The 13385-nt window shown below is 41.7% G+C and overlaps 1 protein-coding gene across 1 annotated transcript in view; it reads left to right on the top strand.

The window, feature by feature from the left end:
• tmem121ab (transmembrane protein 121Ab) overlaps positions 1-7762 on the top strand; it is a 36458-nt gene extending 28696 nt beyond the window's left edge. The window contains exon 2 of the mRNA XM_023414967.2: positions 5555-7762. Within this exon, the coding sequence (XP_023270735.1) occupies positions 6446-7390 (945 nt within the window). The 5' untranslated portion in view covers positions 5555-6445 and the 3' untranslated portion in view covers positions 7391-7762. The remainder of the gene's footprint in view (positions 1-5554) is intronic.
• Positions 7763-13385: the final 5623 nt, after the last annotated feature.

Here is a 13385-nt window from a genome sequence, read left to right as displayed (position 1 = left end):
GTGTGTGTATGTGTGCATACTTGTCTATTACAAACGTGTGTGGTAATTTGTGTGTGTGTGTGTGTGCGTGTGTGTGTGTGTGTGAGCCTTTGTTCGGCTGAGCTGTGCTGAGCTGTACTCTGTGTATTGGGCAAATTCAAAGCAATCTGCCACCTCTCCCAAAACTAGCCAAGCGCTGACTGTAACACAAAGGACGGCGCAGAACACCTGCTGAGATGATGGAGATGGCTAGCAGCCAAGACGACATATGGGTCTCATTCTGGCCCTAATGAAGACAACCTGACATAAATATCGGACAAAACGGACCACTCTGGAGACCTGCGCTGTCCCACTGCAGTGCTCCTGACATTGACGTAAACATTTGATCATCCTTGGAGTGATGAGGCGGGAGAGAGGAGAGCAGAAGCGTGGAGTGAAAGCAGAGTTGGGGATGCAATACGATACATTTAATGCATAATAATTCAGCTTCCCAAAAGCATAAACATCTCAGTCTTCTTTGAAGCCGACAGGTAACAGAGCACATCACCCACAGTTGCAGGATGAAATGATTTTTGCTGCTGTAAACAAGTGCTAGCTCAGTCCTCGCAAAGTGTATCAAGTGTCAGAACACGTCAGTGTTAAGAGAAAAGCTTCTTGGAACTTCATTATCCTTAAGCTCTAAGCTTGCACTTAAAAAAAAAGACAAACATCCATCTAGCAAGAAAACAGGTGATTAAATAAAAACAGTTCTTAAAAGGAAATAGTTTTTGTGCACGTTCAAAAGCAGCACCTGGAAGTGGCTATATGCTCTTGATTTGATTATTCCTCCACAGAGCAGAGTGGAAGGATCTTGTGCCAAACTTCTTCCAGTTGTACCGACTGTTTTGTTCTTTGCCCTAAACAGACCGTCTGCATTGTTTATTTTTTTTTTTTGGAACAACTGGCAAAATAAACAAAAAAGTAGCACTGATACCACTTTCTTTGTCCTTGTTGTGATCCACGTGGAGGCCTGCAGCCAGTCAGGGAGGGTAACTGTTAATATAACTGCCTGACAAGGAAGCTCTGGCTGTTTAGAGAGATAATGGCCTGGACCACAGACACAATAATAGCCTCCCTCTGTGAAGAAATGTTGTACTGCCAGTTCACATCCTTCCATGTTGCCTATTTATAGTACACCATAATTAATACGCTGTAATTGAAGCATATAAGCAGAGCTGAAACGCACAGGGTGCAGCACAGAGTCCAAGTGCTCTTACAGGAGAACAGTTAAGCAAAGATGTGAAATGATACTCGTCACAGCTGTCAAATCACATATCAACGGACATTTCTTTCCCTCTTTTTTTTCCAATTCTGCGGTGACACCGTGTGCTAATCTCCAGCCTCGAGTGATACATTATAAATGCTGAACAGAATACGCAAAACAGTGCAGCGCATTTCTGTCATCATTTCACACAGACAAAGGCACTTTTCTACAGTATATGACAGAAAGGATTAATAATCATCTATTACTGTCAAATTTCATCAGCTTCCTGTTTCATAAAGGCATCGAATCAGGCCGATGACATCTTGGGATCCGTGTTTCGCTGCAGAAGTCATAATTCCTGGGAGGTTCAAACCATCCAATTTAGCGCTCACATATAATCACGCCGGCTGTAATCCGTTCATTAGGGAAACAATCTCAAAGTCTTTTTTGATAATTAATGACGTTTAAATGATGATGTGATGTACTGTATATGTGGCAGAACTCTTCCCTATAGCATGTTAATGATCCACAGCATTCTGCTAATCAGTCAATTAATCACCATCTTATGAATTTAATCTCTTACTTAGGCCCTGTTCTACATAATGGGTTTTAAACATTGAAATCCATGCTTGGATTACAAATGAGACTCATTGTGGTGTCATGCTCCTCTTAAACTGGGCTTCCACTGACAACCTGGGGTTTGAGATGTTATTAGATGTAACATGTTATTTTGCTTTGCAAAGACAATGCACAATGCATCCAGGGAAATTCTTGAAGGGAGCTATTAAAGCTGGGTTTTTTTCTGTATATTCATTCAATTCCATTTCAAATTCATATATTTTATTGGCTGGAATGTCAAGTGCACAATATTTCCAGTGTTAAGGATAATAATGACATGAGAAAAAAAATATTTCAGTAAAGTAAATAGTGTTTGTGTGCGTGTGTGTGTGGGTGTGTGTGTGTGTGTTCCATATGTATGATTGACTAAGTCAAGATGATTATTTGTCACATTCAGCGATGCTGTTTTAATGATGTGTCTCTCAGTTTATGACATGCAGTCACATATTGTGCAGCTAAATATTCTGTACGTCGCTCTGCTAATAAAATCTGTTGCTTTTCACTGTCGTCTGGCTCTGTGAAATTTGGAATTAACAAATCGAACTTCTTAAAATATCTTTGATATTATATTTGTCACATTTTAAGAAGAAGTGTGTCTCTGTCTGTACCGCACCTGTCGTGCAGTGACCACAGACACTTTCCTCTGTTGATGGCCAGGACTTCTTGTGTCGTCCTTCTCTGTGCTCAGACTGTGGTCACTCAGTCTGTCTCTGCTTAGTATGTCTGACAGCGAAGAGATACTCTGCCAATTTATATTCATGGTTTAGGCGCCAGATAGCAATTAAGTTTGTTTTGAGTTTTGGTTTGATTCTTACAATGTTCCAGATAGGCATCTTTTGTTAATTAAATAATTTGGTTTTCTCTGATTAGTGTTGGAAAACAGTGCCGGGAGGTTGAACAGTACTGGGTGTTGTTTGATCAGAATGTCTGAGGACTAGCTGGCAGAGGGGACACTTTTTCAGTTCTTGGGTTTGTAGCGCCTGAAATCTCAGTATGTCTTGGGGGCTCAATTTAAGATTTAGCCAAAACCAAGTATAACCAAGTGTTGTTTTATTAATGTTAATAATCAATGGGTAATCTCCTAATTCTGCTGTGCATGCATGTGTAGGTGTTTTAATTTGGACCTTCACACATCCTATGGGTGTACATACAGTTCATGTTCTTCAAGGGTGGTATTTTCTGATGAAAAATAACCTCTCGATAATCTCTGAACCCCATTCAAATCCATTTTGCTGTGGTGATTTCACACAGCACTGCTGAAAACAAACTCATGTTTATTTATCACATACTTAAATTTGTCATATCAAGAGCTCACTTAGTCAAAATAGGAGTGAAATGTAAATGTTTGACTTAGAAAAGTAAGCATAGTGGTGGAATAATTTCTGATGCATGTCTGGATTGGCCTAAAATGAAGCAAATCAATATCACTAAAAGGTTTGCAATTGTTTTGCTTAAAAGTTCAGGAAATGGCAAGAGCACACATTTAAGCCATGGCCTTCAGTTGAAGTTAAAAACAGTATTGATGACAAAGGTAAGGTTGTGACATTCCCTGTTTTGCTAATGTTTTTTGCGACCTCTGAACCACCTTTTACTGAGGCACCCGTTATAAAATTAATTGATGGCTCTATCAATGGTCGCTTGCTAATGCTTTATAGATCAGTTACAGCCATTAATAAGAACAACTTCTGGGTTATCAGATTGTAAAAACTCACTTTGGCTGGTTGCTTCCCGGAAAAGGCTACAAACAATATGACCAAAGAGCCGTTTATCAACAATATACTAAGGTTTATAGCTGCAGGGTTTTTAGAAAGTGAGAAAGCCATCAGAAGTTATTAATGGATCCCATAACATTTATAACTTTATTATTAACAACCCAAGATTTGATCTTATTACTGGCACTGATCTATGAAGCATTGGTAAAACATTTATAAACCATTGATAAAGCCATTAGTAGCCTAATCTTTGTTGATAGATGTATTAAAGATCAATATTGAGTTTTTAGCCATGTTAGCAGCGTGGCTCTACAAATGCTTATGTCAATCTGTCAGTCTGTTGGTTGGTCAATCCACCACTTAATAATGTCACAACAAATATTAGATGGATTGCCATGAAATTTTGTACAAACATTTATGTTCCTCAAAAGATGAATCCTACTGGGTCTCATGGTTTCCTGGCTTTTTTCTCTCTTGCCACCATGAGTTAGATCACTTGTGTTTTTTGAGTGAAATATCTCAGTTATCGGGTGGGTTGCAGATAAAGGTGACATTAACCCTAACCCCATCCATGGTCCCCTCAGGATGAATTGTAATCACTGTACAGATCCTCTTCATTGTTCTTTGAGGACCAGCATCAGGTCAAAACTTGTCCAATACTTGCATGGTGAAGTGAACTATTTAGTGATGTCTACATTAGACATTAGTATTATGGTCATTTGCTTACTTTATCTATACAAGCACTGGCAGGGCTTCCTGAATGATACAGTCATATCTCTACTTGAAATGTACCTCAGCTGACAGAAACACTAATGTGATTTATTCATGTTCTGCCTGAAGGATCCAGTGACAGGAGGAGCAGACAGAAAACGAACAGAATGACAGATAAATTCTAGTTTCTGCTGAAGCTCACCAAACTTGAACTGAGGGCAACGTTTCTGCTCAATTAACACATTTCATTTCCCTTTTTCTTTCTTCGGATTTGTTTTCTCTCCATGCTAATATTTAGACATGCTGTTATTTGTTACACGGTGGGCTCCTGCTGTAAAGTTAAGCTCTCGGCATCTGCACAGGGTTTTTTTTTCCTTTAATAAAATGATGTAAACGTCCAACAGGACCGCTGATGAGAGCCCCTCTCCGACCCCACCTGTCACACGCCTCAACACACACATCAGGTGGAATGAAAAAGAGGTCAAAACTGAATCTTCATTCTGCGAAAATAGGCTGTAATTGCAGACTGCATGATGAAGCCTGAACTGAGGAAAATAAAATGTGGACAAGCTTATCATTATCAATACACAGTTCCGACAAATTTGAGACACTGAGCACGCAAGATGGTGACACATGATAGTTGAAATGTAGCTTTGTTTTCTGTGCTGCAGATGCAACGCAAGAAAACTTTAGCAGTGTCCTATAATCATTCAGTAAATCATGTAATCATGATTTCCTTGTTTCAGTTTGGAAACTACACCAAACCGACTCAAAACACCTGCAGGAAATGAACCCATTGCCATCATTTTTCCCATTTACCCTGGCTTAGGAAGAAAATGTAGTGCCAAGTAATGCAAGAAAAAAGAGAGGTGCTGAGCACTTTGCTACTATATGAGACTTTAAAATTGGTTTCTGCAATTTCTTGTAATAAATCCTCTATTAATTCAACTCCTCAAATTAAACTAGTGGTTACTCTGGCCCCAAATATGTTGAATACAATAACATTATCATCTGAGCATATTAAGCATGCATCCAGATGTCTTGAGGCGCTTCACATACAATGGAGAGGTAATGACATCCTGAAGCAGTCTTATTGTAACATGTGCAATACGTTCCATCCTATCTACAGTGAAATAGGCTATGTTTGAGCCAAGCTGACACATTACTGGTCTCCTCATATGTGGAGGACTGCAATGAAAACTGTGTTATATGGCCCAGTAGTGCTGACAGGTTTCTTTCTCCTTCTCCTCTGCCCTCCCCCTCTTCTCCTCTTTATTTCTCCTTCCTCTAGGCTGTGGAAAGGCCAGCACGTGGCAAGAGGAGGGAGAAAGGATGGATCTTCAGACCTGTGTAAGAGCCTCCCCCCGGGGAAGCCGTCGTTGGACGCAAGGCCTCATGGGCCAGTGACCTGCCGTCTCTGTGATTTATGGCGACTGGAGGCCTCTGGCCACTGCAGACTCCTCTCCTCTCTCTCCTTCGTTTCCCTTCACACACACTGCAGGACTGCAAGGAGCCACACACACTGCACCACCATCTACAGGAGTACCCAAAGAGGAATTCCTGGCACATGCTGAGCAGCAACACAGGCTTACACACGCATACATCCGCAAGCCACACTGTTGCTTCCTACACTGTCTCATCCAAGACTAAACACCTCCATAAACATTTCCACACTGCAGCACCGTGTCCCGCAATCCCATCACATGTCCATTAGACCAAACCCACTCTGAGAGTATTCTCCATTTGACTGTGTGTGGATTACTATCAGTCATGGTGTGTCAGCTGTAGAGCCCTCAGTGTAGCTGCTGCTCAGGGGCAGAGCTGGATCAATGGAAGTGCGCTGAGTAACGAGGTGATGTTCCTGTTTTCACATGGTCTGAGAGCAATCAGCAGCCAGCATCTCTGCGCTGACTCTACACACAGCTCTGCTTCTACGCTACAATAACCGTCCTCCTCAATGGACTATTAGTGAGTGACTTATAGTATCATTTTAATATAAGATACACTGTTGCTGGACTTTTGCTCCTGTGCACACCAGAGCTGTCAGACCACTTTAAATACCCTTTTTCCTCCAACCATAAAGGTTTGGAGCGGACACAGCACTGCGTTTACCTTCTGGACCATTTTATTTTTACTTTTGAAAGCTGTGGAGAGAGAGTGAGAGCCAGCAGGTGCCCTCGCCATGGTGTTGCCGCCCCCAGACAAACGCCATGTGTGCCTGACCACCATCGTCATCATGACCAGTATGGCCTTCATGGACGCCTACCTGGTGGAGCAGAACCAGGGTCCCAGAAAGATCGGTGTGTGTATTATAGTGCTGGTAGGGGACGTATGCTTCCTCATAGTGCTGCGATATGTGGCAGTGTGGGTCGGTGCCGAGGTGCGCACCGCCCGCCGAGGATACGCCATGATCCTGTGGTTTCTGTACATCTTTGTTCTGGAGATCAAACTCTATTTTGTCTTCCAGAATTGCAAAGCTGACAGGAAGAGTCTGGAGACAGTGGCACGGAAGGCTTTGACGTTATTATTATCCGTGTGTGTACCAGGTTTGTACCTGGTTCTAGTGGCTCTGGATAGCATGGAATATGTAAGAACTTTCCGAAAGAAGGAGGACATGAGGAGCCGTCTGTTCTGGGTGGCTCTGGACCTGCTGGACCTGCTAGATATCCAAGCTAACCTGTGGGAGCCCCAGCGGACAGGCCTGCCCATCTGGGCCGAGGGCCTCATGTTCTTCTACTGCTACATCCTGCTGCTCATCCTGCCCTGCGTGTCGCTCAGTGAAATCAGCATGCAGGGAGAGCACATGTCGCCCCAGAAGATGATGCTGTACCCGGTCCTGAGCCTGGTCACCATAAACGTGGTCACCATCCTTATACGTGGTGTAAACATGGTGTTGTTTCAGGACAGCCGTGTTTCTACCATCTTTGTCGGCAAGAACGTGGTGGCCATTGCCACCAAGGCGTCCACCTTCCTGGAGTACCGCAGACAGGTGAAGGAGTTCCCCCACCCACAGAACGCCATGGCGCTAGAGCTGCAGCAGAACTCTGTCAGCCACACGCAGCCGCTGCCCAATGCCACCAGTTTGCCACATGAACCTTCGCCAGCGCAGGACGTCATCGACACATGACCGCCAGCGCTGGACTCGGCACCATTAGAAACTGACTGCTTTTTATGAAATTCTCCAGGAGGGAAGGTAGATAGAGAAATCAGCTGCATGACAGGATGATATTCTGCTCTTGTCAAGCCCACATGAACAACTGTGAAACCATAAAAGAGATTTTCAGCATCACCTGCCTGTCAGAACATACTGTAAACCTACACTTGACTGAGTGCAGCGAGCAGACTTTAAAATGAAGTCAAGCGTTTTTATCGTGCTATTGTGTTTTTAATTGTTTCAAATGTTTTAAAAGTTCAGACTTTATTAAGAGACAATCTCCACAGTGTGCAGCCCAGTGACATTATGTTCTGTAAAATGGACAGTTGCCCCCCCCCCCCCCCCCCCCCGGTGAGTATCTTGTATTTTTTTTAAAGGTCACTTTTTCAACAGTGCATCTGTGGCATTTCCTTTGAATTCCAGCACCAAAGGACATACCACTCAATGTGAAGCACTGATGGACAGGAGGAGCAGAGAGTGACAAGGGTCAGTGAAGAGGGGCTATCTGTGCTGTGCTAGAGCAAGGCTGGTGGCAGACGAATGCTTTTCCTTGTGTGTTGGTTCTGCTGAGAAAGATGCTCGGTGGAAGTTGCTGCCTCGGTCAGTGTGACGCTTTACGACCAAAGGTCTGATTAAAGCACCGGAGCTCAGCACTAAAGCATCCACTGCAGGCATTCAAGCGTGTGTTTTACTCTGTGTGTGTGTGTGTGTGTGTGTGTGCGTGTGTGCGTGTGTGCGTGTGTGCGTGCGTCTATGTGCACGCACACTAGTCTATAGAGTATGTATGCCGGAAAGCGTGTGTGTGTTCGCCACAGGAGGTTTAGGTTATTTCAAACCGTTTTGGAAGAGATGTGAGTGTCCATGTGTGTCATGAATTGCAAATGAGACAAAATATGTAGTGATGTCAGAAGAAAAAAAAAAAACAAGATGATGGGGGAAAGATAATTTTTGTTTCTTGTACTGTACATTCCTCTAAAACTAGCTCAAGCCTTGAAGTCAAAGAATGCAGAGATCCAGCGAACGCCTCACTGAAGAATTGACAAAAGAAAAAAGATAAATACAATAACATACAAAAATACTTTTTCTGATGTGATTCAGTTAAGTATTATTATTATTATTATTATTATTATTACTACTATTATTATTATCATTATTATTATTATTATGTACATTCTTTACTTGTTGGAGGCCAATGATGTTTTAATAAAAGTATAAATAAAAGAATAATGACAACAGCATGGTTTCTTCTTTGATATTATTTTGATTATGATTGATCAAAATATTATTTCTAGCTAAATTCTGAAGTATTAAGTGCTCCTGTTGTGCTTGACAGCAACAACTAAATGACAGCAACATAGCAGCAAAGTCATTTGTGTTATGTTTTGCATGGAAGAATCCACACAGCACATCAGGCTGAGCAGCCTGGACTCCAGCATTAATTTTCTACCCCTCAGGCTACCACATTTGGGGAAAGCAAGCAATAGATTTATCTTTAAAATGCGATAAAAATGTATGAACCTTTTCTCAAGTTGTGTCTCTCTCCTCCTCCCAGTTCTCATTATCACCTCCCCACTTGCTTTTTTGTTCTGTTAACACTAATCTTCTCTGCACCGGCCCGGTATTGGTTATTTAATACAGCTTTTACAGCTGATGAATCGCCTTCATGTTTCCACAGGGAAAATTATTAACTGACCCGAGTGTTGTGGTGGGAGGTGGAGAGGTCAGGCACGGGAGGAAAGTCACTTTACTGTTGTGAGGTTAACTAAGGTTAACTGCTGATCTCAGCTCACAAAGACACACTCTCAGACCCTGAATGGCCCCACTCCATTAACAATAGCTGTCAGCGGCAGAGTGACAAAGAGACTGGATGATTACTTAAAGTGGTGACATTTTCCTTTTACCTGACATGAACATAATGTACAATCTTTTTTCAGAGATCATACTGTTTTCATTCATGATTCTCAAAATAGTAGTGCAGAGCTGTCATTATTTGAACCACTAGAGCTAAATCAGACTGACCCGCCTGCAAAGACCAGAACAAACATTCAGTCATCATTGGGATTTAAGCTTTTATTAATTAAAGCTGTCATCAGTTGCAGGGGTAATATTACACTAAGGGGAAAGATGTAAGTTGGTTTGCCTACTGCACTGCCAAGTGCACTAGGCAAAGACAGCCATTGCAACAGCTTAATTATAATCTATATAATATATTTTATAGTCAGATAAAGTTGTGCTTGCTTGGCAAATTGCTACAAGACCCAAGTTACAGTATATTATGGCTGCTTACTAACTCGGGAAGTTTTTTTTTTTTTGCAAAATAGGCAAAAGTTTCACCATGGCAACAAACTAAATATACACACAGAAGTGCTAATTTCCTTCCCTGTGCCCATTACATTGTTGCTTCAAGCTCATCAAACTGCGTGAGCAGGATCAGTTTGGGGCTTACAGTATCTGCTCAAACTGCCAGTCTCTTCCCTTGGAATCTCCTCTGTAGAAACATATTGATCGTTCTTGCTGGTGGAGTATTAAACATTTCTGAGGCGTAGCTCTCCGGGGCACATCCAGTTCATTCTGGTTGTCTGTTTTCAGTTCAGCTCCTGTCTTACAGTAACTCTCCTGTGTAAGGCCTAATAACTGACATGTGAAATAAATAATTAAAAAAATGACTAACTGTAGAGCAGTTTTCCTAATTTTTGTGGGGATCTCCTACTGTTGAATTCATGCTCATATTTGTAAACAGCTTCATGACTAAGGCTTCCTGCAGTTGTTTATATGGTGTGTTGTGCAAATTTCATTTTAGATTATTTATTCATTTAGACATTGTCATTACTGGATGCTCAACAGCTGAGACTGACAGAAGATAATATATGAGAGAGAGAGAGAGAGAGAGAGAGAGAGAGAGAGAGAGAGAGAGCGCATTAACTCCAGATAATTCCTGGATTCCAGTAATTCAGGAAAATCAAAATCAATAACTCCATGCTCTGCAACCAAAATGGCAACAGCAGCAATGCTTTTAGGTAAGCAGCACACAAAATATCAACATGCTATGCTACACACACCGGCTATTACACACTGGTTTTGGCAGCTGTATTCAGTTTTATGTGCCACATAATGGTAAAAACTGGTAAAAAAAAACATGGTGGTAAAATGTTTACAGAGCAATGCAGGTACAAGAGTGAGTATGGACCATAGTGGCACATCCTCCCCAGATTTCCCACCAAGTTTTACCACTAAAGATATTTGATCACACATATGCTCACCTGCACAACACGTGTCCAGTGGGATGCTGGGATTGACAGGAGGCTGAAGCTCTGACAGCGCCAAGTCCACTGTAAAGTAGAGTAGAGTCAAAGTTAATGTTGTGCATCAGCATTCAGAGAAGTCTCAAGTTGGAAGATAACATCAAAGAGGTTTGTATACCCACATTAGTTAACTGTTGCTGTGATTGCTTACATTCTGTTATAGTTAGAGCATCCGCTCTAGCTGCTTTATAGGGTTGCGCGTTGCGCCTCATGCTGTGCACTGCCTCATGCAAACTATGCCCTCTCCTAATTATCCATCATAGTTAACAGACTTTCCTGGTTCAACTTTGACCTACACTTACCATTAGTGCACTCGCACAGTTTTCCCATGCAGTGAGGCATTAGCTTATTACGAACACTGTGGTTGCACTCACTTTTGGCTTTACCTCCAGACGGTTTATATCATTAGGCTTGAATTCTGCCTTGATACAATGTGCATTCAACAACAAGTTTTTTACCCTGTCAAGAGAGAAGTAATGTTGCTGTATTTTCCACATTTCCACACAGCAGTTCCTTTGGCAAAAAGTAAAGATCAAAGCTATAAAAACAGAGCAATTTCAATAGGGTCCTCACACCCTCCAGTGCGCTCGGGCCCTAATAAACCTGAATTGTCCTTTAAATATGATAAATTTTCTTGGTCAGACTCAAACCCAGGACGTCACTGTTGCATCATTACATTATATACAGTAGGGCACCAGGGTGCAATCAGTTTCTGTTAATCGGTTTTTTTACTGTGCCTAGGTTGCATTACACTGTTTACTGTCAATCATCCATCCATCCACCCACAAGAAGATATAACTCTCCTCCGATAAATAATCCCTCAAAATCTTGTCACCTCACATATTTTATTGTCACACGCAGGTCTCTATATTTAGAGCATCCTTGTTAGCGGGGACAGCAGTTAATCTAGGTTTGACTCTGCGCAACATAAACAAGTAGATTATAAAAAAAAATCTAATTACACACTTCATGCACTGCAAAATGATTTGTTGGATATAAATATGCAATAACTCTAAATGTTGAAATGACACCGGTTTTATCTTTTAACACTAAAAGGCCCAAAGACACAGCAATGTGAGGTGACAAACTGTCTGAAAATTTGGCAACTAGCAGATGAAGCACTGGTTGGTTCTCTGCTGCAACTCATATTATATTAAATCTCTTATGCTGTCTAAACTAGACTCTAGACTCAGCAAAATTATTTTTTTCAAAGCATGGGAATTGAGAACCAGGTTCAACATTTAATTAAAAATATCCTCATGTTTAAGTCATTGGTGCTACTGAGAAACTTTTTATGTCTGTGACTGACCAAATCTTTGCTGTGGTCTGGATCACACCTCATTGTTAGGCTTACAGCAGCATAATGTCACTACTGTTTGAATAAATCTTGTCAGCGCAAGTGGTTGAAGGGGAAAATGTAAATGGCAAACTTGGGAGTAGAATAAATTACCTGTGGCTGCCTCTGCACCAGATCACCTTTTCGAGACCCACCAAGCGAGGGATTCATCCATAAATCACCAGGCCTGCGCATCAGGAATGAAATTGTGCTCTCTCCATTTATAATAAGTCAGTAAAAGCACTTTTTCTCTCTCTGCTTGTGATTTACTGTATATCCATGACTTCCTGAAGCACTTAGTCTCAGCTAAATTAAATCAGAACCAGTTGGATGAATGTGGTGTTTTCCCGGTATTACATACTCTCCTCTTGACCACCTTTGCATTTGCTGACTTGAAGGAGTTTGTCCACTCAGTTGCTTCAGTAGTTGCTTCCTACTTGTTAATAAATGTCTTCGTTCTCACGCCGTAATCACTTTGCTGACTACATAACCCTTCAACTATACCACCCACTGCACACCGTAATCTATATGGAAATCACTCTCTGGCTGTGCCTCTATCATAAAACTGCAGTGTATTTACTGTCTATTGTATATGGGGACTTGGTTAATCACCCAATGATGCTAAAAGTTAGTGAGACAATTAGTGGAGTTTTACTGCAGACCAAAATCGAGAAGATACCCCCATCAAACAGGAAGTACAATGTATAGCGTTGCCATGGAGACGGTGAGTTACCTGGCTCGAACTTGAGACCTGCTCACGTTAGCCTATATTTGAATTATTGGCATTAAAAGTAAGCAGAATTAGCTATTAGGAATTCCCGTTCGCAATGTTGTGATGGATGTGCAGACATCTGTCACTGGTTTACTTTGATACTGAAGAGAATTCAAAAACCTGATGATTCTCAAGCAAGTTCTGGAGTCACAAGGAGCGTCTCGTTTTCTGTGAGTACCAGCATTACTCACACATTATTCACGCATCACTCTTACTTTAAAGCTACAGTAGAGGCAAACTAGTCACTCAAAATGAAGAGCTTTCAAGCCTCGCAGATTTAATAATGGATTTTTCTTGTACCTGGCCTACTGAAAAATAACAAGAACAACTCTGCTAATGGGTTCCCCAGTGTTAAGTACATGAAGTTTGGCGACGTTATGTTATTCCCATTATACTGCAGCTTCAACCATTTCAACCTCAGCAGCGGTAATTGAAAACACCTGTGCGGCAGTGACAGCAGGTAACTTCCCATAAAACCACGAGTGCTGGTTTCAATTCTTTGTATAGACTGAACAAACGAGTTACACCATGTTAAGTGCAAAGCTTCAGAAGTACTGG

This window comes from Seriola lalandi, unplaced genomic scaffold (genome assembly GCF_002814215.2).
Source record: "Seriola lalandi dorsalis isolate HSWRI2012SDOR001 ecotype SW California unplaced genomic scaffold, Sedor1 jcf7180002054544, whole genome shotgun sequence".
Lineage (NCBI taxonomy): Eukaryota > Metazoa > Chordata > Actinopteri > Carangiformes > Carangidae > Seriola > Seriola lalandi.
This window is presented reverse-complemented; position numbering and strand designations above follow the sequence as displayed.